This window comes from Chaetodon auriga, chromosome 6 (genome assembly GCF_051107435.1).
Source record: "Chaetodon auriga isolate fChaAug3 chromosome 6, fChaAug3.hap1, whole genome shotgun sequence".
NCBI classification, from domain to species: domain Eukaryota; kingdom Metazoa; phylum Chordata; class Actinopteri; order Chaetodontiformes; family Chaetodontidae; genus Chaetodon; species Chaetodon auriga.
In genome coordinates this window covers 5,401,911-5,429,076 of record NC_135079.1, presented here as the reverse complement: position 1 = coordinate 5,429,076, position 27,166 = coordinate 5,401,911, and the positions used below count along the sequence as shown (strand labels likewise).

General features: G+C 41.8%; 3 protein-coding genes across 11 annotated transcripts in view; 2 read left to right on the top strand and 1 right to left on the bottom strand.

Annotated features, from left to right (window-relative positions):
* The window catches only part of ap3b2 (adaptor related protein complex 3 subunit beta 2), a 37,777-nt gene extending 29,771 nt beyond the window's left edge, over nucleotides 1-8,006 (bottom strand). For 5 of the 9 annotated variants that reach the window (XM_076732989.1, XM_076732992.1, XM_076732991.1 and 2 more), the window contains exon 1: nucleotides 1,619-7,696. In XM_076732989.1, the coding sequence (XP_076589104.1) occupies nucleotides 1,619-1,911 (293 nt within the window). In that variant the 5' untranslated portion in view covers nucleotides 1,912-7,696. Of the gene's footprint in view, nucleotides 1-1,618; nucleotides 7,697-7,749 lie in introns of those variants that run through there. The other 4 variants (XM_076732994.1, XM_076732996.1, XM_076732995.1 and 1 more) reach the window with 1 other exon arrangement.
* On the top strand, nucleotides 2,958-16,285 carry LOC143321781 (dynein axonemal intermediate chain 4-like). The gene is given in 17 exon segments (XM_076732420.1): nucleotides 2,958-2,980; nucleotides 9,850-10,003; nucleotides 10,592-10,755; nucleotides 11,041-11,162; nucleotides 11,393-11,549; nucleotides 11,771-11,910; nucleotides 12,375-12,485; nucleotides 12,661-12,861; nucleotides 12,995-13,149; nucleotides 13,493-13,579; nucleotides 13,816-13,967; nucleotides 14,101-14,261; nucleotides 14,696-14,706; nucleotides 15,022-15,120; nucleotides 15,487-15,713; nucleotides 15,815-15,968; nucleotides 16,154-16,285. Coding segments are annotated over 16 exon segments (2,133 nt in total). The 5' UTR covers nucleotides 2,958-2,980; nucleotides 9,850-9,862; the 3' UTR covers nucleotides 16,205-16,285.
* Nucleotides 16,286-19,264: 2,979 nt separating this feature from the next.
* Nucleotides 19,265-25,516, top strand: snx22 (sorting nexin 22). The gene is made up of 7 exons (XM_076733539.1): nucleotides 19,265-19,476; nucleotides 21,890-21,973; nucleotides 22,736-22,840; nucleotides 23,481-23,575; nucleotides 23,995-24,027; nucleotides 24,471-24,538; nucleotides 24,677-25,516. The coding sequence occupies exons 1-7, from the start codon at nucleotides 19,390-19,392 to the stop codon at nucleotides 24,793-24,795; spliced, it is 591 nt and encodes a 196-aa protein (XP_076589654.1). The 5' UTR covers nucleotides 19,265-19,389; the 3' UTR covers nucleotides 24,796-25,516.
* The last annotated feature ends 1,650 nt before the right edge of the window (nucleotides 25,517-27,166 follow it).

Genomic DNA, 27,166 nt, shown 5'->3' with positions numbered 1-27,166 from the left:
GCTGAATTTACAAACAGCTCTGAATTATTTAACCCGCTGTGGTCTGACAGAGCACGCCGGCGGTCAGGTTACCTGGCACCAAAGCCAAGAGATCAGCAGGACTCTCCAGCTGGAAAGTCTCCATGGAAGTAGGCCCAGTGTTCAGTGATATAACTTCAGATGCAATGTCACTTTGGTCACCAAGAACAGAGCTCTGCAAGGCTGCAATAACATTAAAAGGAGTAGATATGAAAATGTATTTGCATGAATCAGAGGGAAGAGGACTGAAGAGTTGCAGCGTGCATTTCTAAGCAGCTGCTGAGGCTGTTTTACATAAGCCGACTCTTTCAGCAGAGACTTTGAAAGTTTCTTGTTTTTTCTTGGTGACAGATGTAAAATATGCCTGCTTAAAGCAACCACAAGTGTGCTTCAGTAAGGCTCTCATCCAGTGAAAGAAGAATAATAATGTAGTTTAAAGGTACAAAAGTCCAAAAATGTAATTATATCTCTCTGCAAGCAAACGTGTTTCTGAGCAGCACCACTGCTGATGCTCATCGGAACGGTTTGCATTCGACTTAATGAAGGAGTGCAGCAGCTCCTGTGGCCTTTGCATGGTATCATAGGTCTGATTCATAAAACAGTATGCAAATATATATGTCTTATGGGCAGAACTGAGCAGAAAAGCTAAGGATCTTTGTAACAAAGCTACATATACAGTATTCGTATGTGTAGGTAACCTCCTTTCTATCGTCCCTCCAATGTTTTTCATCGTCTATTCACTCTCACAGCTTCTCAAGGCTTCGTCAGAGCTCTATCACCAGTAGCTCACATCCTATTTTTCCCTTGTGATCCTTATAAATGAAGCAATGTCTGCTCTAATTCGCATGTTGCATGTGAATTCTGAGCAGTTCAACTGAAGAACGATGTTTCCTCATTGATTACAGCTGAAGCAATTAGTCACTTACATGATTAGAAATGATGAGAAATCTTCCAGTATTTTGTTAATCAGTGAATGGTTTGAGTTACTTGCTGAACATTTCTTGGTTCCAGCTTGTCTAATGTGAAGATTTTGTCTGTTCTTTATCATTGTAAACTGAATGTCTTTGGTTTTTAGACTGTTGGTTGGACAAAAGGCTTTTCAACGTGTGCCCTTGGACTTGGACTGGATTTTTACTGCAATTTCAGTTTTTCTGACATGTCATAGAGCAAAGAACTACTCACATATAACAAATTATTCATAATAAAGAAATTAGTTACAGCCCTAAGGTCTATACACTGTATATACTAAAGTCTATATACTGTATTCTATACACTTTTTATCTGTGTATGATGAGGTTTTATGCTGGTGGTCTCAACATTTTTGGCTTGAGTGAAGCACGATCTCCTCACCAAACCATCATCATCATGTGTTGCATAGGTCTGGAAGTCGAGAGCAGTCCAACTACCGAACAATGTTTTATTCTAATGGTTTTATGACCCCGAAGAGGTGAAACAATGGAGAAAAGCCCAACAACGACCATTAAGACTCATCTGCTAAGCATCCTGTTGCACTCACTGTAATCTGCTCTGCAAAGGAAGCAGCTAAATGCCCTTTAACAAAACTGGTTGCACATGTCTGGATCCTCCTGGATTATCCTACCGCAAAGGTTGAGTTTGGAAACTGCCGCCACCTCCACCACCTTCCTCCAGTGGTCCTCGTTCGTCCTGGTCGCCGCCACCGCCACCACCACCACCACCTCCTCCTCCTCCTCCTCCAGATCGGAGGTGGCGCAGCTCATCGGGCTGCAGGGCGCTGTACCAGGCCTGCTGCCCACTATCAGGAGTCAGCACGGGGCTCTTGTCCTCCTCTTGGCCCTGGACCTGACTCTGCACCGTCTTCACAATGTTCACGGCGTTCACCGGCAGCTGCAGCAGCTTCTGCATGGTGGTCATGTTTGAAACTTGGTCTGAACCAAAAGCTTGAGAGCAACCTGTAGAATCCCAGGTAGACAAAGTGGGAAGGCAGTTTCCTTACTCCTCTGTACTAATCAGCCGGATGAGGTCTGAAATCCTCCAGATCCTCCTCAGGTAGTTTTCACACAGCAACCAGCACCGTCAGCTGAATTCTGCCTTTTAAATACTCCTTCCCCCCAAGGTTAAGGAACATTTCCTGCACGAATGATGCGACAAACCTCTTCAGAAATACCCCAGTGCCTGCTGAAAGACTTCCCCACGGTGGCGAGACTGATACACTTTGCTGCCCCGGTGCTGTAATCCAATCCACAATAGCTCCAGTGCACCGTAGTTTTTTTTTCTTCTGTTACTGCTGAGTCTGTACGCATCCAGCGAAGCAGCAGACATCAGCTGCTGTAAATGGATGCTCGGCAGAGAGGGGCGTGGAGTTTTATTTGTCTCTCCTCTCGCGACTCCTCCCGCTGCTCATGTGGTTCCTGCTGCTGCACCAGCCTCCCTCTGCCTCCCCATGTGGATCCAATATGTCCACATAGCTGAGCTCTCTAACAATGACACAGCCTCTCCCATCTTTTGCCACGTTATCACTGCCCCCCCACCACCCCAACCCCTCCGCGCTTGTCGTCTTTGCTCCGCCTCTTCACGTTAACGGCTGGAAATCGCGCTTCCCTCATTCATGCTCACCCTCACTCCATCACAGCTTTCTTTATCTGCCATCGCCTGAGCTCCCACAAGGCAGCAGACCTGCTCCGATGCCCGACAGACGCTTTGAAATATTACTCACTCCTCTTGCTCATTATGTTTAAAAATCTCCCTGTCTTATTCATTTTTAATATCCTGTGAGGTGCCTTTTTTTCCCCTCATCTTACATGACTCAGCTTTCTTGGCAGTGTCGTGATGAGGACAGCTCTCTCTCTCCCACTCATTTCTTTTCGGCTTGAACGAAAATAACTGCCTTGAAGCGCAATTCACATATGCTCTGCCTGTGATCTGTGACAGCTCAGTCAGGATTTGTTAACATTTTGCTAAAGACTAATAAGATTTTTAACCTGTGATGTCACCAAGAAATACCCCCCGGTGCTGCAGCATTTACAGTGACTTACACTCATAGTGACAATGCTAGTTTGAGTGTTTAAAAAATGATGTAATGTTGGATATAAAGCAGAGAAAATATCTTCCTGCAGTATTTTTGATGGTTTCACAAACTGCAGTCGTTGATCTCTGAGCTCTCAATTGAGAAAAAAACACGTTTTTAAAGACAAAATCTCGTATAAGTAATCGGCCCACAAAAGAAAAGCACCACAGTCATTTTTAAAGCCTCCTAAGAGGTTCTGTAAATCTCTTATCATTCTGCCTGCAGAAGACTTCTGCTGCCGACTATTATTTAAAAGCCTTTTTTAGATTTTCTCCTTCTTGTCAAAACTTTTATGTCTGATTCTGGGCGCGGCGCAGCACTATCATATTCTCTAAATGAAGGAGGCTTACAGTCACAGGGCATCTCAAAAAGAATATATGAATGCTGTCATGAATTAATAAAAACTGGCATGTATGTAAGTCTGGATAATTCATATTCATCCCTGGCTGGGACCAAAATAAGCCTTTTAGCTTTATTGTGTTATTTCTGATGGTTTTTAAAGTCCTGACGTGTGTTTCCTTTTCTAAAGAATAGTTTGTCATTTTGGAAAAAGCATTTATTTGCTTTCATGGTGAGAAACAGACGAGCAGACTGACTCTGACTTTTATGTCTGTGTGCTGATTTAAAGGCTTCATCCAGCAGATGGTTAAATTAGCTTAGCATAAACGCAAGAAACAGGGTGCCATGCCATTGTTTTGATGGCCCATTATTACATTGTTTTTCCCACCTGTATTTACCAAAAACCCACCTCTACTCCGCCTCTGATTGGCTCATTTGTTTCTAACCTTAACCATCAAACCAAGGAACAAACAGCAGCCAATCAGAGTCTTCCTGGCAACCTCACGGTGACAACAATAGTTTGGCATTTTGGGAAATACAGGATACTGTGGAGTAAGGCTACAGCCAACAGCCGGTTAGCTTAGCTTAGCATAACGACTGGAAACAAGAGGGAGCAGCTAACCTCGCTCAGTCTTTCATCATTTTTTTCTTTTGGTTTTTGTACATAAACAAGATAAAACATGTTGTGTTAATTTAATCAACTACTCTGATGAGCCCCAAACTCCAGGCGTTGTCTTTTACGTGACTAATGGTTTGATGCAACTGACAGAACTTTAAAAGTCAAATGTTCACAACAGAACAAGGATCTAAACCAGCCATGAAAACTCAGACTGAATCATCAGTCAACAAGGGCAACCATCACATGTAAAATACAGAATGATATTACCCTGACATTTGATTTTATGGCTTGAGAATTGAACGTGTTTCCCACAACAAACAAACCCCAATGAAATCTTAGGTCAACAAGAAGTCATTTCATACTGAGAGACAGTAAACGCCTTTTAAAAGAGGAGGAAAGGTGTTTTTCTGCTTAGAGTAATAACACACAGAGACTGACATGGACTGGAGCTACATTTCACATCTGCCGTGTTTCCAAGGAGACTACAGTGAAGGTCGGTTTCACTGTCATGTTTACAGTCAAACCGGCTGATCTACCTTCACCGATGAGGCGTCGACTTCTGCAAACACAGGCCTCGAGACAACAATGCCCAGCCTTCACCTGAGTCAATTAATGAAGGCAGAATCTAATCACGGGTGGTTTAAAATGAATGACTAATGTTTGCCAACCGGCCTCATGGCCACATCTGCTCCTCCACATCCAAAGGTCACAGATCACAAACGCCATCTATCATCTGAGAACAATGAGCTCCCTCTGCTGGTGAGCGGTGGTGAAGCAGTGGTCTTTAAAGCTGGTGAAGGTTGTGTTTGATCTGCACAGGCTCATAACCAGGTTCAGTGCTGCAACAGTGATGAAAATAACCATTAGACATGTTCCCAAACTGAGACACATGCACAGTGAAAAGGTGTAAAACCACACAGGAAAGATGAAAGCAAGTTTACAGAAACCCTGAGAAATCATTGTAATATGAAAGTGATAAATATCAACAACAGATCATTTAGGACTGAAGCTGAGATCTATGTACCGTATATCCAGCAGAGGATGACACATCTAAAGGCGTACAGTGGTGTATAACTCAAAGTACATGGGCACTGATGAGTCACATGAATGTGTTTAGTAGTATTAGTCAGCATAGCTAGCCCACTGACACACTGAACAACAAAGGTTCTGAGATATTCTTTAGGTTTATGTGAAATCAAACAACTGAACTATCCACAAGTAAAAAGCAAGAATTAAACTGCTGATGATGAACAGATAGAATCAGAATCAGTGGAATCACCTGTGCAGGTGTGCAGGGCCTTAAACATGTGTCAATGATACACCAGCTGCTGCATGTCAACAAAGTGAGCTGTATGACATAAATGTGCTAAACTGGACAAATACTACTATATTACTACAACTGATCATTTCCAGTCATGGAAGAAACAGCACAGGTGTAAACGGTAAGATCAATGATGGCGACATCGACAAGTCAAGTCAAAATGTCCGCTGTGAAAAAAGGGCCACGCTGGGGTGACTTTAACCCTCAGCCCAAGTATTGTCTCAGATGTCATCCCTAATGTCATCCCATGGCAATAAAAAGATATATTTCCAAAAATCAAGTACCGGTATATTTTCAGCAAAACACTGATTCATCCTGTCCACCCATGATCAGTTTACATCCTAAATTCAGATCAAGCTGCAGAGTAAATTATGAATAACCTCTATTCTACCCGTGACAAGATGCTCAAAGGAACCTAAGTCAGCTCTATGTTCTATAAACTACAGTACATGCTGTTCATCACTGTTCTCCACTGCAACAGCATAGTCCCATTTACGCCGAGTGACTTCTTCACGGTCCACTTAAGAAGCCAGAAGATAACCAGACTAGACAGAGACTTAGATCGAATGTGCCGGAACAAATCCTCATGTCCATCAACACTTTTCTGAATCTTGCTCGCTCACTGTAAACCACTCCAGGCTGTCGGCTGGTCAGGCCGAAAATACTCTTGTGTGCAAAGAGAAACGTTATTCCAGGAGGAACAAATTGTTATGAGGCAGGACTCGTGACTGACAAGCTTTCCTCCAAAATGAGAAATCTGTGGAGGCAGTTTGTTTGTGTTCGGCAGCTTTATATTTGACGCTGTTCCTCCTGCTCTAATGAATAATTTAGCCGTTTTCCAGCAGTGCTGCTGCAGCTGGGACGGTGAGGATTTGGCCTCTGGTTATCTGTTAGCTGTCTTGTGTTGCTTTAAAAGCTGACAAATCAGTGTGTAAGTAGGAGTCATGTCCTCAAAAACAATGCATCTTTAAATGTACATATGGGCATGTTAGTATTGTTCTTTGGTTTGACGTTTTGTGGATGTAACAGCATTCTAGTGGGTTTTAAGACATATTTTAAAGGGTTTACCAGATGTTAATGAAGGTTTGAGGGTGAGATTAATGAAATACCAGTTTTAAATTTGCTATGCCACTCAAGTGTTCACCTTGGATTATCATCACTAGTAAGATTATGAGAGCTACTAATCGATAGAAAAACAAAATCAGCCAGGCCACAGAAAAATGCCCCCCTCAGATGAAAGGGAGCCGTATCAATGGAGTAGCTTGTTTTCTTAGAAGTGGGGTTGACTGATGCACTTATCCATCGTCACTGTATTACCTTCAGTACATAGCAGTTGGCATGACCCCAGTTTGGAGAAGCAAACAGGAGTACCGGCAAAGAAGCTAAGCAACACTCTGCTGAGGACAGGGTCAGCAGAAAAATGTATTTTAGCCCCCTGAAAAAAGGCCCAACAACAATAATCAATATCAGTTTAAGTGTACGCTCTATTATGAATATTTCAAGCACTTTAACTTGCCCTGAGAGAGCCCTTTCCTTTGGCACTATATGTTCTCAGCTGTAAACAACACAAAAACATGTCATGGTTCCAGCTTTTGAAGTTGGGAACATTGATTGGACAAAACAATGACAATAAGAGCAGTAATAGTTCAAAATTAGCTCCATTTCAATCAATTACAACAGAATCCTGCTTTTAAATGAATGTGTTATTAATAACAATCAGATGATATAATAGAAAAACAGTCAAAAGGGCCATTTTTTCTGCTTTGAGTACTTTTACTTTTAGCATTTTAACTAGTATTGGTACATTTTGCTGATTAGGTTTAGATACTTCTACTTTAGTACCATTTTCAGTGCGGGACTTTTCCTTGTAACAGAATATTTTTACAGTGTGTATTAGTACTTAAAGCACATGAATGCTTCCTCCAGTACTGTGTATCTGTGTAGCTCTGCCGCTGTCCAGCAGGGGTGGTGCTGAAAAGCTGGGAGCGGAGGCCTGGCGTCCCCTCTGACGGGCCTTTCACATCTCACCTCACAAACATGCCGATATAAACACCCTGAACCCCGCTGCTCTCAACACACACACGCCGGTGGACGCACATATATCACAGGTCAGACCTCCACCATCGTTTCGCCATCGTTGCGCCGCTTTACGGGCCAAATCACGGCGAGACATTCACGAGAGCCACCGCTTCCAATCACGGCCCTAAGAGCAAACAAAGTTCGCTTTGGGAGGGTTTCTATGCTGCATTCCGTCCACAGACGTTAAAAAGCACTTTCAATGCGTTTTAACATACAGGAAACCACATCCACAGTGCACCTCCACCGCCATTAACTGCCCCTGTGTACCCCCCACAGTATGACAAATAACATCGGCGTCAGGCGGCACCGAGGCAGGTGGCTCCATACCTTTTGTAGTCGGAGGAGAAAATCCCTCCGCTCGCCGGGTCGTGACCATATTCAGGCTCCCCGACGCTGGACGAGCCCCCCTTCTCATCGTTGAAAGCAGAGCTGGCGGACATTGCCGTGGCTTTCTGTTTTTCACCCCCTCACACAGCAGCGATGGAGATTTAGCGCAGAGGGCAGCGGGATACACGACTCTTAAAGGCGCAGACACACGGCCGTTAGCTGTGGGATGCTCGGTGATGGGTGCAAGAGCGGAAGGGACGGATGACGCTCTGGTCACGTGACGGTTTCCCCCGCTGACTGTAGTCCCAAAACCCGGAAGTGTTTGATACAGTAGTGACTCTCGGCTCTTGTTATAGAGTCCCATCATTTGGCTGTGTTGAGCATTACCAACTGGCTCTTTCCACTTATGGCTTTTCTAACTGCCATATTTAGCTTTGTTTTGACCTGTGATTGCTATATCTGCACATACATCACCTAAATTAGTATATTTAATTATACTAAACCTTTTAATTTCCAGAATAACATAATTTTACATTGTTTGGTTAAATAGCCTGATGCAGAAATGTCAAGCACTTATACACATGTATTGCACATTTTATTTATATTGAACTATGTTTTTATATGTGGGCACCTGAAGTCTCACCGTGCTGCTCTTACTTTTGTAATTACCAAAGTCATATGTTTCTGGATGGATCGTATTTAACAAATATGTTATGGGACCATTTCTACTACTATTTACACTATTATTCTGTCTTTATTATTAATTCACAAAAAATAAAGATGGAACTAATTAGGATAACTTTATGTACTGCTGGGTATCTTAATCCTAATATTATATTTTGCATTGACAATCTAAATCTGTAAAGCAACTAGTAAATAAAGCTATGAAATAAACACACGACAGCAGCAGCAGCAGCAGCAGCAGAGAAGCAAAGAGTGCATGAAGAACAGTGCTCTCAGTCCCAGAATGTGATCTACAGTAAGTGAGACTGACTGCTTTTTTTGTCTTTGTTTTGTATCCATCTATTGATGCTTGTATCAACATTTTATCAAGACTTTGTACAAGTAGTACTGAAACATTCTTGGTATCTCTGGTAACATTTTATACATATGAAGGAATGTGTTATTTATGCATTGACATAGACCTCCGAGACCTTCACACCTGGCATGCTTCATGTTGAGAGACTCTGGCGCCTCGGGTTAAAGATAAGATGAGATGTGGGAGTTGTTCCAGACTCCCATGATAATATGAGCAACTACTGCACATTGACCAGAGGTTACCCACATTGTTTTGCCTCCTCCCAGGCGGTAAACACGGTTAGTAATGAACTGTAGCAGTCCATAATATTAGCTGAAGCATCGCTCTCATTTACTGCCATCTAGTGGAGAAATAGGCTACATACAATAATCCTCTATCCGCTTCAAGCTATGATCCAGAGAGATCCCCTCAACTCGTGCATAACAAGCAGCAACAGGCATTTTCATATCTCATATTAATGGTAACTATATTTTAACACGGGCACTGTCTTGGTAGCTGTTTGTTAAAACAGGCAATGGTCATTTATCTCCCCTGAGATCAGAGAGTCTAGGTGTATGACATATCAAGAAAACTATCTTCACAGACCTGAGCTACAAGACCAAAGTTAGTTTCAGAATTGTAGAAACGTTGCTGTAATCCAACCTGTATGAAGCCGACTTCAACGTCCAGATGAGAGGAACTGACAGGGGCGCGAGGGGCGTCAGGCTGCCATGGCGAAGCGGAGCGGGTTTTTTAGCAGTTGGAGAGATTGTTCCTGTTAAATACAGATACATTAGCTAATAAAAGACACTTTAAAGAGGACATACGGAACACAAAAATGTCTACCCCTGTAGAAAAAAAGAAGAAAACGACTCTGGTGCATAATAATGCGTAAGTTTAAAGTGTTTCAACGTAGCTTACCTGCTAGCTAACACTTAGTTAACGTTAAACATTAGCTAACACTTAGCTAACGTTAAATGTTAGCTAACAGTTAGCTGACAAAACATTGGTTATCTTACCTAAGTTAGTGGTGGATGTACCAGCCTAACTGTTATGTTGACATATATTTTCCTTTCTCTCAGATCTTCTCGAGCAATGAAAAATTCAGTACCAGGAATTCATCACATCAGTCGAACTTCAAGATGGAGCGTCAGTGATTCGCAAAGCCGTATAACATCCACCTTGACTGAAGGCAGCCATAGAAACGTTAACAGCCTGGATGGGCACGTAGTTAAGGTATAAGGCTAAGTATGTAATCTAAATAGGCTAAATGCGTGAAGGATTAACATCAAAATATACTGAAAGTACTAAAAGTAAAAATACTGTTTCAGAATGACTCATGTCAGAATAATAGTAAATTATATAACATTGTATTAAAATTATTGATGCATTCATGTGTGAGCATCACTTTAATGTTGGGTAGTTTATTCTATGATAATACACCAAGATTTATTTTCTGATTATATTGTATAAATAATATGAACCTGTAAAGTAACTTGTAACAAAATCGCTTATATAAATGTAATGGCATAAAAACTGCATTATTTGCCTCTCAAATGTAGTGGAATAGAATTATAAAGTATCATAAAATTGATATACTTAAAGTGAGGTACATTGAAGTGAGGTACTTCAAAATTGTTGTAAGTCAGTTTCTTTCCATCACTGGCTAGATGTATTCTTAAACTTCTCATTTCCTGTCACAAAACTAGTATTGTGGTTAGAGGTGGTCCCCTCTTTCTTTGTTTAACATTAGCAAAGAGACATCCTGGGGCAACCGTGAAGTAAATGCTTAACTGATTCTGGCTGTGGCTTTCATCTTTGCAGGTGTTCCACAACACTGGCAGGGACGTCACTCCTCTGTCCCTGTCTGACGCAGAGCCAGGACTTATACAGTCCAAACCAGCCAGATTGTTTCTGGATGAAGTCTTTTCCAGCTCAGGATCAGACCACTCAAAATCCACTTCCAGCATCAGTGTGCCTTCTTCCAGGTACCAGGTGGTAACATCCACATACACCACACCTGCTGATTTGATGGATAGGAGTAAATGTACCTTACCATCAGCTCTGTTATATCTGAACAAATTCACTAACCAGATTTATCGATAAAAAGGATAGTGATGGTGGCAATGGAAATAAATTCAATATAAAACTGTGATTTCTAGTTATCGGAAATGGTCAGAGATGTATATACATATTGTACTTTTCTGACCACAAAAATCTACTCTAACTCAGTAACATACATACATACATACATACATAACATTGTTTTGCAGCTCGTCTGTGGGTACCAGCCTACTGTCCAGCCTGTTGTCCAGAGCGTCACTGAGTGAGGAGACTGAGGATAGTGTTCCTGAATTGGACATGCCAATAAACCCCCCATCTCCATGTGGTTACTGTTCTTTTCATTTTTTTAAAGTATATTCTTGTCGTCAACTATCATATTCTCCATCATTTTTAACTTAGTCTTTAATATGTATACTATGATAATTTATTGACGTATGCAGAGGTATACAATTAAATCTACATTATTATTATGAAATGACATTTTTGGAGTAGGTACTCTTGTGGTATTTTATACATGTATAATCAGTATTTATATATTCTTTTTTTTTTGTCCGCTGACAGAGGAGCAGAGGAAAAGAGACAACATGGAACGACATGTGACAGAAGAGATGTTGGATGAGGTAGTAGACATCTGCCTCTCTGAGACAGAAACCATTTCACTGCTGGAAATACTCAACACCTTTGTGTCAGAAGATGCTGATGATGCAGAAGCTATGAAGTGAGTTAAGTTAACTCTGCTTGTTGGTTTTCTTAATATAAGGGAAAATCTGAAATGCACAAAAGGCATTTAAACAACAGGAATTTTTACTTTATTTCTTTTTTCTTTTTTCTTTCTTGCCTGTCACATGTTACATCGCAGTATGTGTAAAGATGCATGTCAGTTTATGTACAGTGAAAACATGCTCGCCAGTGATATGCAGTACTCTTCCTTTCTTACAGAGAGAGTAACATTCGTTATGCTGAGCTTTGCAAGAACAGAATCGGCAATGATAAGTATGTGGTACGAGCAATGCAGACATTTGATGGAGCACTGAAAGACAAACAGACCCAGACAGACAAGATTCTCACGGTGGATGAAGGTTAGGCTTAACTATCGTATTTGCATAACGTTTTTAGTTTTCTTTATTTCTTCAATAATAGACTTGTTCAAAATCATCAATTGGAAGAGTGGACTTTTTTTTTTTTTGTTTACTCAAAACTTAATCTTGCTTTCTAGCTCAAACCTGGCTGTAATTTAATAAACATGGGTGTAATGAAATGAAAAAAAAAAGACACTTATTTCAAAGTCCAAACTTCTAAAAAGTCCAAATCCGCCAAAGACAGCAGCTTAGTTTGCTGACTGATATTGATTGCCTCAAAATCAATGTGACAGTCAGTTGTTATCAATTCAGATTTGTTGTAGTTGGCTTTCCAAACTCAGATGGTAACTTCACAGTCCACCGTGGTTTTGTTACAGTGTCTAGATGGGACTGATCATTTGGTGCAGTGTTAGAGAAGTGTTCTTCAAAGTGGACGGTTACTTGAAATTCTCTCATGTCCACAGGCACGATTGCTACAGTCTGGGACATCTATGACTCTTTCAGTAACCAAAACAAAAGTGATCCAGAGAGCACTGTGAACAACAGGAAAGGCCGTGAGATAAGAGGAGGCACAGGTGATGTTACCTGGGAGAATACTGACTCTGTTGTTACTGGAAAGATCTAAGAATTTACCATCATGTCTGTTCTCAAGCCATTCATAGTATTACACCCTATATATATTCTATCAGATTTAACAGTTTGTGGTGTTCAGGGTTGTTTTATAATACCGGGCATGTATTGTTTTGTCAGATTTCATTTCCTCAGGCAGCACCACAGGTTCACTGTTCAAAATGGAAATGTGTGGAAACGGTTTCAATGCTGAGCCCGACCCACAGCTGATCCTGTTGTCAGAGTCATTCCAGCAAAGCTTATTAATAATGGAGAGGACCATCGTGGCAAACATCTTTCAACCCAAGCTGGCTGCTTATAGACAGCTGCCCACACTAGAAGGTAAACTCAGGTTATCACTGCTTTCTCACATTGTTGGAGCAGGTGCATCAGCATGTGGACTTAAATTCAGTTATAAAATGTACATGTGCTTCAATAAATGCTGTATACAGTGTAGTAATGTTGATTGTGAAAGACCCCGACAGCACAGTGAAGCCTGGGAATGAAGAACAGAGCAAAGAGGGTGGGGGGAACTCTTCATCTCCAGCTGTGGAACTTCTCTGGGCTTTCAGTTGCAAGCTCACCAGAAGATGCAACATTACCAGCATGGTCTGGAACAAGGAGAACCCGGTAACACAGGCCACAAACCAAATACCAGAACACCTAAACCAGCTGCTGTCATTTCAGAGCAGAACAAATTCTGCACACCAGCATCATTGTCATTTTGCCTTTTACCTGCCGTCACTCTTCATAAGCAACATTTAATACAAATTTTTTGCACTTTACCATACGAGCATGCCTAGACTGAAACACATGGTAAGATTAAAGACAAATTCATGGTTACCTCTCAGAATTATAATGGGCAAACATTTACTCTTTTGTGGTTCTTCTAGTCTTTAAAGATGAATGGATGCCTCTTGTACTGTGTAGGTCAAATGTCTCACACCTCTCTGTGCTCTGTACTCTCTGTAAGGATATCCTGGCAGTGGGTTATGGTGACTTTGACAGCAGCAACAGGAAACCAGGTCTGATCTGCTGCTGGTCCCTCAAAAACCCTACGGTATATTTATACTTTTTTTTGCCCTTTATTGTCATTCAGACATCATCTTCCAGCACCCTGTCTCAGCTCACCAGTATAATGTAATGATCGGGCCAGTGTATTCCATGGTAGCTCACAGCTATCCGTGTATGTGGGTGAATGAAAAGCAAATTGTATAGCACTACATAAATGCAGTCCATTTACCAATTTAGTTGTTTTGGGAGTGACAGTGATTCCTAAATGTGTCCACTGTGCAGTGGCCAGAGCGTGTCCTCCGCTGTCAGAATGGTGTGACATCCCTGGATTTCTCAGCCAACAACCCGGGCCAGCTGGCCGTGGGGATGTGCAATGGGGCTGTAGCCATCTACAATGTCCAGAGTCAGAGCACGACATGTATCGCCAACAGCAGGTGAGGACTGCGTGTGATTTGTGTGGACTGTGGAGCCTGGAAATAAACTTCATGTGACACATTAAAAAGCAAAGAGTTACTGCTGGACTAAACCCCTTTTTCTGTGTGCTTTTTTAATGTTTGTGGTATGTAGTAAGTGTTTCAAAAAGCACGCGGGTCCAGTGTGGCGGGTCAACTGGACCGAAAAAGAGACGGTATTATCAGGGGAGGACGAGGTGGAGACTCTTACCTCCTTGTCAGCAGATGGCAGGATTGTCAGGTGGTTCCTCTGCAGCGATGGTCTCAACTGCACAGGTATTGTAGTCCGGCGATGGCGTCAACAGTGTGATTATAGGATAACACGTATGATGAGAAAAGCTCTTTGAGAAAGAATGTGAGAGATTAAGAAGTAAACAGTGACATTGTCACGAAATTAATGTAGCTGTTCAGGAAAGATTTTAGTCACAATACCATTCAGAAGACAGGAAAACCACAAAAGCTCACAAATAGCCTGTCCCATGAATTTAACATAGATAATATTGAGTAATTATTTTTACCATTTTGTGACATTAAAGGAAGTTGCCAAGACAAAATGCCACTACATTTAGTTGTGTTTTGGCAATTATTATACACACAATTTGCTGTGGGAATGCTGTCATGTAAATTATTCACAGGTTAACTGTGTATAGCAGTGCTCTGTACACAATAATCATAATATCTGTGTCTTTTCTGAAATCATGTGTTCTTAGAAGTGATGGAGGTATCGAAAGCTCAAAGGGCTGAAAAAATGAAGATTAGACTGAGTGCTGTGCCAGCGGTGTCTCCTGCTTGCTGGGTTGACTTCCATCCAACAGTAAGTTGACCACAGAAATCAAATGGATCCTCGGCTGGTTTTAACTGAGCACAGTCCTCAGATGAAAAGTCTCATTTATGTGGCATAAATTAATGTTCCATCTCACTGTGAAGCTGTTCCTTTATCTGAGCAGCCACTATTATTAGGGACAGTTTAACATTTTAAGATGAACTGCTCAGGTTGTACATGATGTTTTTCTTCTGGATTGCTCTCATCCTGTAGAATTCTAGTATCTATCTCATTGGAACGTGGGAAGGCCCCATCCACACGTGCTCCTACTGCAACAATCAGTGCTTTCTGGGCACTTACAAGAAACACTTTGTAAGTCTTTGTAGATAAAACCTTTGATCCAGTGACAATCATGCATTCATGGCAGATGACAGGGTATTCCATTACCTCTATGATAAGAGTGGTCTTCAGCGTCATGTGTGTGGGAGAAAAAACCTGAGGCGTGTTTTTCAAAGCAGGAATAGTGAGATATCCAGCTAACTCTGGGCTTAACCCAGACTCTTCAGTGTTATGGATGATGCTCTGATCTCAAACCAAAACAAAACTTTGTGTTGATTTCAGTGTTGCTACTACCCGTTTACTACAATCTGATCTATTACTGAAATTCAGAAAAAGTGAAAATACACAGGCTGGATGTTAATATGTATTCCCTCCATATCACATCCTGCTCTCTTCCAGTGCCCTGTGAACCACGTTGAATGGTCTCCATTCAACTCTGATGTGTTCCTGAGCTGCTCCTCCGACTGGACCATCCAGCTGTGGAAGCAGGACCGCTCCACCCCTGTGCTGAGCTTCACATCCACCCAGAGCACCGTGGATGCCGTCAGCTGGTCCCCAAACTGGTCCACAATATTTGCAGCCATTAAAGGACGACAGGTGGAGATCTGGGACCTGAATTCAAGCACGTGAGTCAGATTAACACCCGTGTGTCTCGGCCTCTGTGTCCGATTTGAAACGTGAGCCAGAAATAATCAAGTGTCCGCTACATGCAAACCTCTCCTTTTAGCATTTATCCAACCATCGTGTACCATCCTGCACCTGGTGTGAAGGTGACGTCCCTGCTGTTTGCCAGAGGGACGGATTGTGTCTTGTTAGGGGACAGTGATGGACAAGTGACTGTCTACCAGCTCAGGAATCTCAGGGTGGGAGAAGGCAAGCAGGTAAAACTGAGGGGGCTTGTGATATTCTGCATGCAGCCTATTGCAAAACATCTGCATATTCACTCGTTTATTTAATTTATTCATGTGTCTTTCTTTATATCAAGGAGGACTGCTGAGCACACAGCAAAGCAAAAAAATGATGATGATTGATGATTTCCCTTGCTTTTTTTTTTTTTTTTCTTCAGGTGGACAGTTTGGACGACATCATTCACTTTGCTGTTTCCAGTCAGCTTTAGACTTGAAAAACTGTAATGTAAAAGTTTCAATCCATTTTAAAAAATGTCAAGCAGTGAACTCGAAATGCTGGCCTCTTGTTTGAGGGCCACTTCAGGTTTACGTTATAGTGCTTAATCCTATTTAATTGATTTGGTTATTAGCGGTCGTCACTGAGGATTTTGGAAATTGAAGCAGCATCTAGAAAAGTATCCAAAGAGGTGTGAAATAAGCATTAAAAATGTTTAATTTGATTTTTCATGCAGTGTAGTTTATATATTTGTGAACAAAACAACACAACAGATAAAACAATCAAACAAATGCAAGAGGATACGACAACCACAGCACGTGAAGTTCAGTATGCATTCAGAAAATTTCAAATTTCACTTCACAACCAATAATTTAGGAATTCAGTCGCACTGAACATGAAAAGGTCGCATGATATCTAAAGATCTCGACTGTGATGATGAGATGCTGGACTTCTGGGTGTTATTTTCAAGATGTAGGGAGACCCCTGCTGGCTGTTCACGTTTATGGATGTTTAAACAAGCGATTGAAGCTGACAAGTGTTACTTCATGACTCACCAGGGAGACTTTTGTACATCTAAATACTTTTCTGTTCAAAGCCACGACTGGAGTGGTTGCACTGTTTTCCTGAAATCTGTTAGACCAGAGAGTCCGTGCAGGGTAATGGGTACATGAAACAAAACATAATGGAACGTAATTTAGCCTCATAATGTCAGCTAATATCACCAGCTGATGGTGTTGTGGTATCATGCTGTTGCTCTGTATGAGGAGTTGTTTATGTGGACGAACGACTGAGTGGCCAGTCAGCAGCAGTAAACATCACGGTCGAACTCTGTGCTGAACTCAAGAATGCGTCAGCTAACACAGTTATTCTGGATGACAGTGCTTCCTTTCATTCACACACTGGCTCCGACAAATTGCATCACGCTCCCCGGACCGGCTGGTATGTCTATAAATGACAAACTCCAGTATGTGAAGTTGTGGCGACTTGCTTTCACATTTCCCTGAACGGAGTTTCAGAAGAGAGGGTTCAAATGGCAAAAAATACGCATAGAAGTGAAACTCTCAGCCTTCTCATGCATCACAAAATTAAATTACACCTTCACTTGGGTCATTGCCCCATCATGATTAACAAGATATGAAACAGCCACTGTCCTAAATGTGTGATGTTGTGCAGCTCATATCCTCAACTTGAAAACAGTTATCTAAGATGATGGTATCCATAGTATCCAAAACCAAACACGCCAACTTAAAGGTTTGGAGTATTTCAGTTTAAGCTAAAATTTTAGTCAACTGACATGCAAGGCTGTCTGCCGGACTATAAAAGCTCAGCTTTGCAGACAATGGACGACTGGATACTCAACTCAGGCAAACAGGTCGAATCAGACTGAAATACAAACAGGAAAACAAAGCAGGGTGGGGAGTAAAAAGGTCCAAAAAGGCAGAAAAACAATCACAACAGACAAGACATATTTGTTAACATGTTCAGGGTAGAAACTGGTGAGACTTAAGTTGTCAGACAAGTGCGATGTCACAGCGACAAAACAAGACGAGACTGACTTCCTTTTTGTTCGTGTGTCTGGCGTCGATCTGCTGACACTGTGACTCCAGACACAATGAGAGCTCACCAGCAGGGCAAGGATTCACATGAGCTGTCGTAAAACGTGACGATGACGCAAAATCGCTGTTATATTTTTACCCTGCTGTGATCTATGACTGTGTAAGGTCACGTATCCCCACACAGAGCTGCTGAAGTAAGCTCCTCTGTCTGCTTAAATTAAAACACAGCCAGCAAGTGAGGAAGATATCAATCCCATGACGGCAGGTCACAGGCGGAGCATGTGATTCTGGTTGAGATCAACACATGGAAAATGAGCTGCACATAGCATTTAAAAGGTGAAAGAGGAAAAACGCCAACAAAGTCTGCCTGGAATTTTGGGCAGTGGGCCTGAGAGGATGTGAGTGCTATGTGGTCTAAGTTTACATCCCTTTTTATACCCAGTGACTGGTTTTTCTTTTGCTTTGTGTTTCAGGCGCAGTAGGAAGTGAACCTGGATTTGAAAGTGAGGTGACATTTCTGAAGTCTGCACACTTTCAAACCCTGTGGCCTTGAGTTTGTTCACCCTTTAACTGTCATTACATGGCAACTGGCAAAAACTAGTAAGCAGACCTTTAGTGCAGCTTATTTTGTCCATTTTTATTTCTTCTTTTCACCAGTTTACTCTCTTCATTTTTCATTTCTGTGTCGGTAGATTGTGTTAGAAGAGGAATATTTAGGCCATCCAGGTGTGTGTCAGGTGAACTTTTATATTTATTAGCATCTGGATGGAGTTTAGCACCTTAAGAAGCTCATATTTTACACAGGAGTCAGTGGAGACCCAAACAGAGTAAAAAGGAGACCCTCCCCAGCTGAAAATATTATACTTAAATTATAGCTTTTGAGGAATCTAGTAGTACACTTTGTGCTGTTTTTGGTGCCTTTACGTGTACCTAAGTGTACTCAAATAGTCCTTGAGTCATACTTGAGCATACTTGAAGTGCAAATAGTTGCTAAATTGAACGACTGAATTAAGTGCAAAAAGTGAAAGTGTACTAAGTGTAATAACTTTTCTATACTTAAATTCTGGTTGTAATACACTGAAGTGCAGTACTTTTTGACCTGGATCATGTTGAGAAGTTGGCTAACATAGAAAATAGAAAAGTAAAATCTAAATAAGTGAAATTTTATTGCTTTTTTTAGGGACTGATACACTCAGTATTTGTAATAATAATAATAATAAAAATCCTGCCTCTGGCCTTGAACATGAGTAAAACTTTAAAATTATCCTTACATGTGATTGCACATACAGCTGTGAAGCTTCGTGCACGTGGATGTGGACAGTCATGTCCGCCCCCACTGACCGTCACAACCCCACGCAAGAAACTCCAGATGTGTTTCCAGCAGCTGTGTGTTGCTGTGAACTCGGAGACTTTCATTCCTAAATGTCGGACTGCACCTTTAATGCGCATCACTGCTGGGTTTGTCCAATTAGTATGTAGGTGGAGCGCAGAGGGAACCCAGCCGGAGACAGACAGCAGGCGGACGGACTCGGGTTTTATTAGTTCCTGGACGCGGAGAAAACCGAGAGAAGTTTGCTTTCAGTGTGGAACCAGCTGTTCAAAGTGAATCTCAGGCAGTTCGATGGTGTTGGAGGAGGATTTCCCGATGATTGAAGTGTCGATACCGTCGATGGAGAGGGAAGTAGATGAGTCGGGAAAGTCCAAAAAGGTGAGAACGTTTACCTGTTTTCAGGCCAACTTCTTGTTTTTTGTTTTTGCTTTTTTATGTGTGTCGGCACCGTGAGCACGTTTTAACTTCTTATTCCTCCGCAATCACTTTATCTCTTTTATTACACCGCGTGTTTACAGTTTGGTAGCACAGGTGAGCAGCGGCGCCAGGTGAACCAGGTAACCTGCAGGAAGAGTGAAAGTGAGTTCAGCTTAGGGTTTCTTCCGTTTCTGTGCAGAGTGTGCAACAAAATGCTCAAAACCCTTAAAACCATCAATGAAGCAATGGAGTCTGGCGTTTGGATTAATCTTTGGCAAAAATAACGACGGAGGAAGAAATATTCAGATGATTTACGAAGGAAAAGTAGCAGCAATACTATGTAAATACTCCATTAAGAGTACAAATCCTGCATTCAGATTGGACTTAAAGGTGCAGAAACATCGTACTTCACACATCATAAGAACAGTGTTCAGCAGAATGGACCCTGTTTTCATTATATGACTGCGTCTTCATATGATGGACCAACAGGACAGCAAGACCTGAATCAGTTTGTCTATAAAATCTTAAAAAGTAAAGGAGTATTTGAGAAGTGCAGTATTTTCCTCTGGAACATAGTGGAGTACGAGTACTTCTAAACTGTACTGAATAATACTTTCTGCCACGGAAAAGTAATATATACTTTACCTTAGATATGTTTGTTCTTGCACGACCTCAGTTCTGCTCGCACACCTCCAGGTCTGTGTTTGAACAGGAAACCATGAGCTCAAAGTCTGAGCCCGGGCTGGAAGAAGTCCTCCTCTACCAAAGGAAAAGTGACAGTACAGCAGCTTATCAGTTACAGGTGAAAGTCCTGCATTCAAAGTCGAATAAAACTACAAAACAAAAAAAAAGTATTATTAGCAAAATGAATGCACTTAAAGAATCAGCATTAAGAGTATTTGTCGCATCCCTCTGGCTGTTACTGTTACATGTTATTATATATTACATTCTTGCTGCTTGGAAATAATGCTGTGAAGTATTTGAGACCTGTATTTCAGTACATATTTTAAGTATTTAGGGAGACATTTGTCTGGTTGTCTGTAGTTTGGACACATAGTGTTGTTCCTTTCTCGTACCTTGATTAGAGCAGAAAGCACTCCGCTGTCATTGGTCCCCCCTCCCCCTGAATACACACTCATTGACACACAGCACCATCACAGTGGGAACCTCAGACGTGGTTGTGTCCTGTGTACAGGCTGATTAAGGCGAGGAAAAGGGTAAAATGAACACATTTCAGTTTAAAGCTTTGTTTGTATGTGACTTCACTTTCCTGCCATTTTAAGCAGGAGGCTGAAGTCACACTAGTGAGACACCCGGAGAGCAGTCACCTCGCTGTGAAGGTGTCATAAATTATATTCACACGTACACTTTAAAATGGACAATAGCCTGAGGAATGTGCTCCAGCTTACCATCGATGTAGAGGACAGGCTGCCATGTGCTGAACGGACCTCTGTTCGGTTTGTTTGGTTATCATCTCAGACTCAGACCACAAGACGTTAGACTCCTCTTATCTTTTTTATTTCTACATTACTGATAAAGTGTTGTAGGGTGTAACTGTACGAGGAGGACATCCTGCAGCATTCAGTCTCTTCACACAAGCACATTTTTATACTCATTATTTTGTATTTTTAAAAAAAACATCTATTTCATTGAAGGGCAGCATTAAATACATCTGATGTTCTCACCGCTGTGTGACATTAATGCAGCAGTGATAGAAATCCACAAACATCAGATATAAGAAAACACTCACAGGGACCATGGGATACTTTTACTTTTGATCCTTTAAATACATTTTGCTGATAATACTTACATATTTTTACTTAAGAAAGATGTTGTATGCAGGACTTTTACTTGTAGTGGAGAATTTTCTTTAGTGCTTTTAGTTTAGTAAATGATTTGAACACTTGTTCCAGCAGGTTTTAGCTCAGTTAGTTTAAAATCCCAGATGATTACAGTCATGTTTTCAAATCAGACAGGGTCATTTAAACCTGCAGACATGATAAACTGTAGTATACATCTCATTTCTACAGTGTGTTGAGATGAATTAAATGTGTGTTAGAGTTTCAGTGGTGGGGTGAGTTTACAGGAACATAAATGTCACCGTGTCTTTCTTGTGTGTTACTGCTCATGACGTCACAAACGTTTCCTGAGAATGAAATCTGAAGCTCTGTGACGCCTCCTGGTGGAGAAACGAGAACTTCTGAGGACACGCTGAGATTACAATGAATCTCAGAATTATGTAATATGTTTTTAAGAATCTCAAGACGTTTCTGAGAGACACACATCTGGACTTTAAACATCCAGCCTGACCATCATTCACTCAGTGACGGACTATGAGCTCATCCTCTGTGTGTCTCCTCTTTTCTGTTTGCAGCTTTTCAGAGTTGAAGTCTTGTTTAACGGGAGGAAACATTTTGTGCTCAGAAGAAACAGCGAATTCCAGACTCTCCACAGAAAAGTACGTACATGGGACTTGTGTGCAGCTCTGCATATTCTGCTAATAGATGTATATTCTCTTTTCAGGATAAAATAAGACAGTTTTACATCACAAGGAAGCTTCACTTTGATGGTCCGTTCGTTATGGATGAATGTTAGACGACATTGTCCGTTTCCTTCTGGTCCAGAAACAAGTTGCTCTCCTCCCTCATGAAATATTTGGTTCAAGGTTCAGCTTTATTGTCATTATACAATAGAGGGTTGCACAGTGAGGTGCAGTCTTGGCCTCTTCCCTGTTACACACAGAAAAAAGTATTTATATATATTGAAATGTTTTAAATTAAACTATGAGTTAGGCCAGTGGCATGAAGGAAGAAATGAAGAAGGAAAACTAGACTCTGTTTACAGAGAAGATAAACATTGAAGTAAATACTTGTATGTACACACACTGCGCTCAAAAGACATGCAGTACCTGTGTAATATGTAAGCTATCATACAGAAACTTAAGGTAACAGTGTGCACGGATCCTCTTTGAAAATCAGATGTGTTGAATTGTGCTTTGTTTCTGCTCATGTCTGCTGCCTCGCTGTCTTCTTCTTCTCTCCTTTTATTGCTGCATTTCTTCATTCATCACTGCCACCAACTGACAATTAGTGCAGTCGTGTGAAACCAACAGCAAGATGTGAGTTGTGCTCACATGTGCGAAGCAGATGGTCTAAAACATGGTGTGACTGGTGGTCGAAAACTCTCTGATGGCTCATGTTGTGTGTTTTGACACCTGCAGCTCAGGAAGATCATCCAGACTCCAGATTTCCCGAGCAAAAGGAACCCCCACCTGAGGACCAAGCCTCTGGAGCAGAGGAGGCAGGAGCTGGAAGACTACGTCCAGGTAACACATCCAGGTGTTCACCCGCTGAGGTGGCAACTTCTTCAGGCTCTCACAAGCAGGATTCAGTAGATGTCATTTAACAGAAAGCGTCTGTTCACTTTGTATAACACAGATCCTCCAGGAACCGTTTTAGAGAGAGTGATCCTGTGTAGCTGACAGAGAATTTGACCAAGTGTGGCACAAAAAAAGCCTGCCTAAACCTGATCGACACATGACTCATCAGAGCTCGTCAGCTTCATGCCAGGTTGCTGAACTCTAGTCAGAGGGCACGAAAACCTGAACCTGACCGTGTAATGTGCATCCAAAGTAGAAGTTTTAATGAATTCTGTGAGTCACAAGGAAGTAAAGCTGGTGTAATGTGTGATCCACGTTTAGTTTTTCTTCAAAGCTGCAGGAGATTTGAACAACGCGTCACAGCAGCCGAGGCGTGATGGAGCTACAAACATCTCTTTCTGTAACTCTGAGTGAAGGACAGGGCTGATTTTTGCAATGACTAAACAAAGCTCTGATCAAAAGTAACTCGGAAAGCAATATGAAGGTCAAACATCATAATCAAAGCAATTACTAAGTATTTTAATGAGCCACGTGGTCATTAACCAAAAACACAGTTTTACAAGTTCACCTCTCCTCTGTTGGTCAGGAGGTCATCTATCAAAATGAAGACGTGCCGCAGGTGCTGCTGGACTTCCTCCATCTCAAACACTTTCACACAGGGAACAAGATCAGCAGCATGGAGTAAGTCCTTCAGCCCGGACTCCTCTGACTGCACCCAGAGATGTCGGACATGTTGCTATACTTAGGTCCTCTATTTTTGGATTGGGGGCAATGCAGCAACATAATAAAACTTTGAGCACATTTCTCACAGCGGTGTGGAGCAGCAGCACCGGCTCTAACCCGCAATACAGCTAATGATGATGAAAATGTACAGAGGTGTGAGGGATCAGACCAGGCTGCTTTGATTTTGTCTATACTGTAACACTAAAACTAATCCTGTCTGTCCTGTCGTACGGTGGTGTGCTTCTGTGACTTCATAAACAAAAGAAAGTGACTTCCTGTAGCATAGAGTAGCCTTTAGTCTCGCACACTGCACATTAACCTTTATTTTGACGGTGTCCTTGCAGGAAATGTGTAATATTTATGTGCTCTAATTTCAGATCTCTTGATGAATTGGACAGTCAGGATTACAGGTAAGATCTTTGTTTCACCTGTGCGGTTCAGTGTGTGGTTACTCCAGACTGCCTGCACTTTCTTCTTCTCTCTGCTGCAAGTTGTAGCGTCTAGAGACGTAAAGGTGACCAAATGAAACGCACCTGGAATAAAATTACAGATTTTTCTGGGTTTTAACATTGTTGAAAACATTTGGGATAACATGAGAGCACAACTCAACAACATATATAACATAGCTGTAGTTGTTTTTATCATTTTAAGGCAGAAATGTCTCACAGTAAACCTTTAGAGGCGTCAGCTCAGGGTCCTGGACTGACTGACGCCCCCCTGAAGGACGGGTTTGGATCTGTGTCAGCTCTCAGCCTCTTCATCACGTTTCTGACACATTGGTGCACCAGTGCAGTTATACTTCTGGACTCATTCCATGAGACTAATCACTCACATTTCACTTTTGTTTCCTCAGTTATCAGTTTCCACATCAGCGAGTGTTGGGGTTTTTTCAGGATCCTTATCTCTCTGACTGCAACACAGGTAGGAAAGAAGCGACTGCTTCTGTGCAGCGTTTTTAGCTCATATCTGTCCCTGACAGCGTTTCGACGCTCAGAAACAGCTGCTGACTTTGGCATGGCGGCGTTGTTCACGCAGTAAAGCCTGAGCTCTGTGTTGCAGACCTCCCAGATGTTGTTGTGGATGGAGTTCTTCAGGGTTTTTACCCTCGGGATGTCCGGGTCAGCTTCACCGCCGCCACCTTCACCGAGCCTGACCCTGCTACTTCTATAGAGGACTGAAATTAAAGTTTGTCAGATTTCAAAAATGCAGCAGTCAGATGGACCGTGACGGCAAGAGGGACACATGAAAGCGTGATGCAGAAGAAAAGCAGCCTGAAGTGGGTCACTTGGAGGATGCTTTTGGCCAAGATCAGCAGACCCAGTGGGAATTAAACCCGACACCCGGGCTTTGTTGTTCCCAGACTCCTCCTGTGGCGTTCAGCCTTATTACAGCCCTTTGAGGATCTCATATCGAGGCCAAACACTCAAAAGTCAACTTGAAACTTAGATGTGTTTGCAGAGCGGGTCACTCAGTATACGTGTTAGCAGGTGTTAGTTTAAGTAGCGTACACACACTTTTTAACGTGGATGTGGCCACATGCAAACGTGTGTTTTATTCATTTTAGCCACACTGTAGCTTAGTCTATTTTTAGAATAAAGGAGGCGTGTGGGAGAGTAGAAGATGACTTGAAATCCAAGGGGAGATGGGCTTCAGTTTGTCAAAGATATTTCTGTCTACATTGTTGTGACAGTTGCTACAGACTGGATGGAAATGGGACAAAACAACATGAGAGTTACACTTTCTTACATACGTTAATAGGAATTCAGATGAGGTCAAACACGGTGCGAACGCTGTGGTGTGTGGAAGACGTTTAGTGTGAACCAACGTTTTTAAAGTGGACTTGTATGTACTTTTCTATCATCCTGTTTGTATTGAAATTCTAATAAAGAATCAAACATGGCTCATCCTGTGAGAATTGTCTATTTAAAGCCGAGCTGGTGAACAGGATGATCAGCATTCTTCTGTTTGAGTAAAGGCTCGAGACGTTTGGACACAGCGGTGTTCAGACAGCTTTGTCATGTGTTAAATAAACTACACTAAAGCTGCTGACAAGCCAGTTTTAAATCTGGGCTTCAACAGCTGATCCGCTTCATCGGGGCTGCATAAGCGTGGGTTGATCAGATTTGACTGACAGCGACCAAACAACATCACCTGTTAGAGAGACGTCATGTAAAATGATAAAAACTGATCAAGCTTTGGCAGAAAACTGCATGTTCATGCATCATCCCGTTACTCATCGAAAGAAGCTGATGGAGAAAACAGCTTTTCAGTGCCTTTAAACTGAGAACACACACACAGCGAGACGCATTCAAACGTGTCTTATATGTAGAAAAAGGATCAATTCTGAGGTTTTTTTCCCAAAACGTGTTGTGAAAATGTTTGAAACATACTTATGAAATCCTCCAGTGTGTAAATCTTGTAGATAATCATAATGGAGTAAAAAAGCAGAAGAAGATCATTGCAATTTGTCAGAAAGAAAAAAAGTGAAAACACTGAACAGCATCAATTCGGTAACACAGAAAACACACTTGGCTTCCCTGGAAAAGTTTTTTTTTTCCCCATCATGTTAATATAGAGCGATGTTTCCGTAGGTGACGTTTCAGATTTATCTCTACATACAGCGCGCAGCTGTCGAAGGTGTCAGTTTTCTCTCCAGCCGCCACGCCTCACCTCGGCCTGCAGCCAAATAGTTTACAAGCAGCAACAAGCAGAACATTCATGCATATTTGCCTGAGGGACAAAAAACGGCAGGAAGGCAGCAGTTGAGTCTTTAACTTTGTGGCCTGGTTGCGGTTTGCTGCTGATGTAAGAGGCCTCCTGTTAATTTCAAGACCTGGTTGGACGCGTTCACCCTGAGAAACAGAACAACACGAAACCTGAAAGAACATTTTCTGGATGCTGTGTGAGGAAGCTGGAAGAAGCTGGAGGTCACTTACTTCAGAATTTGTCAAGCAAAAATGTCAAACGTTTGCTAGTTTCAGCTTTTTAAAAGTCAGGATTTGCTGCTTTTCTTTGTCATTTATGGCTGTAAAATAAGAGTTTGATTGTTGGTTGGACAAACTGAAGACGTCACTTTGGATTTGAGAAAATCACGATGACATTTTTCACAAATCTTTGACATGTAATGGGCTGAAATAACCCCAAATAACGCTGATGATACTTCTCAGACTTTAGAAAGATCCCTCCAGAGCTACAGATGAGATTATACAACAAACCCAAAATAAAACCGTTTTACCAGGATGAGAGGCGTTCTGATTTGGTTGATGTGTGAAATCAGTGGGAGCCCCGTTAAGGAAGCAGTTTGACATTTTGGCAAATACACTTAATTGCTTTCTTACTGATGGTTACATGAGAAAACTGACACTGATGTCATGTTTTCTACATTTTCCTACCATCTGAGGTTTGACTGGCACTCTCTTCTTCTGCAGTGGTATAATAATCAACTAACTCCTAATATTTTCTTTGCAGATTTTCTGGAAATTCTGTTAGAATTTGTGTTAAATTTGGATGGAAACCTCGCTCAGGCCACATCCAAATATCTTCTGCTAA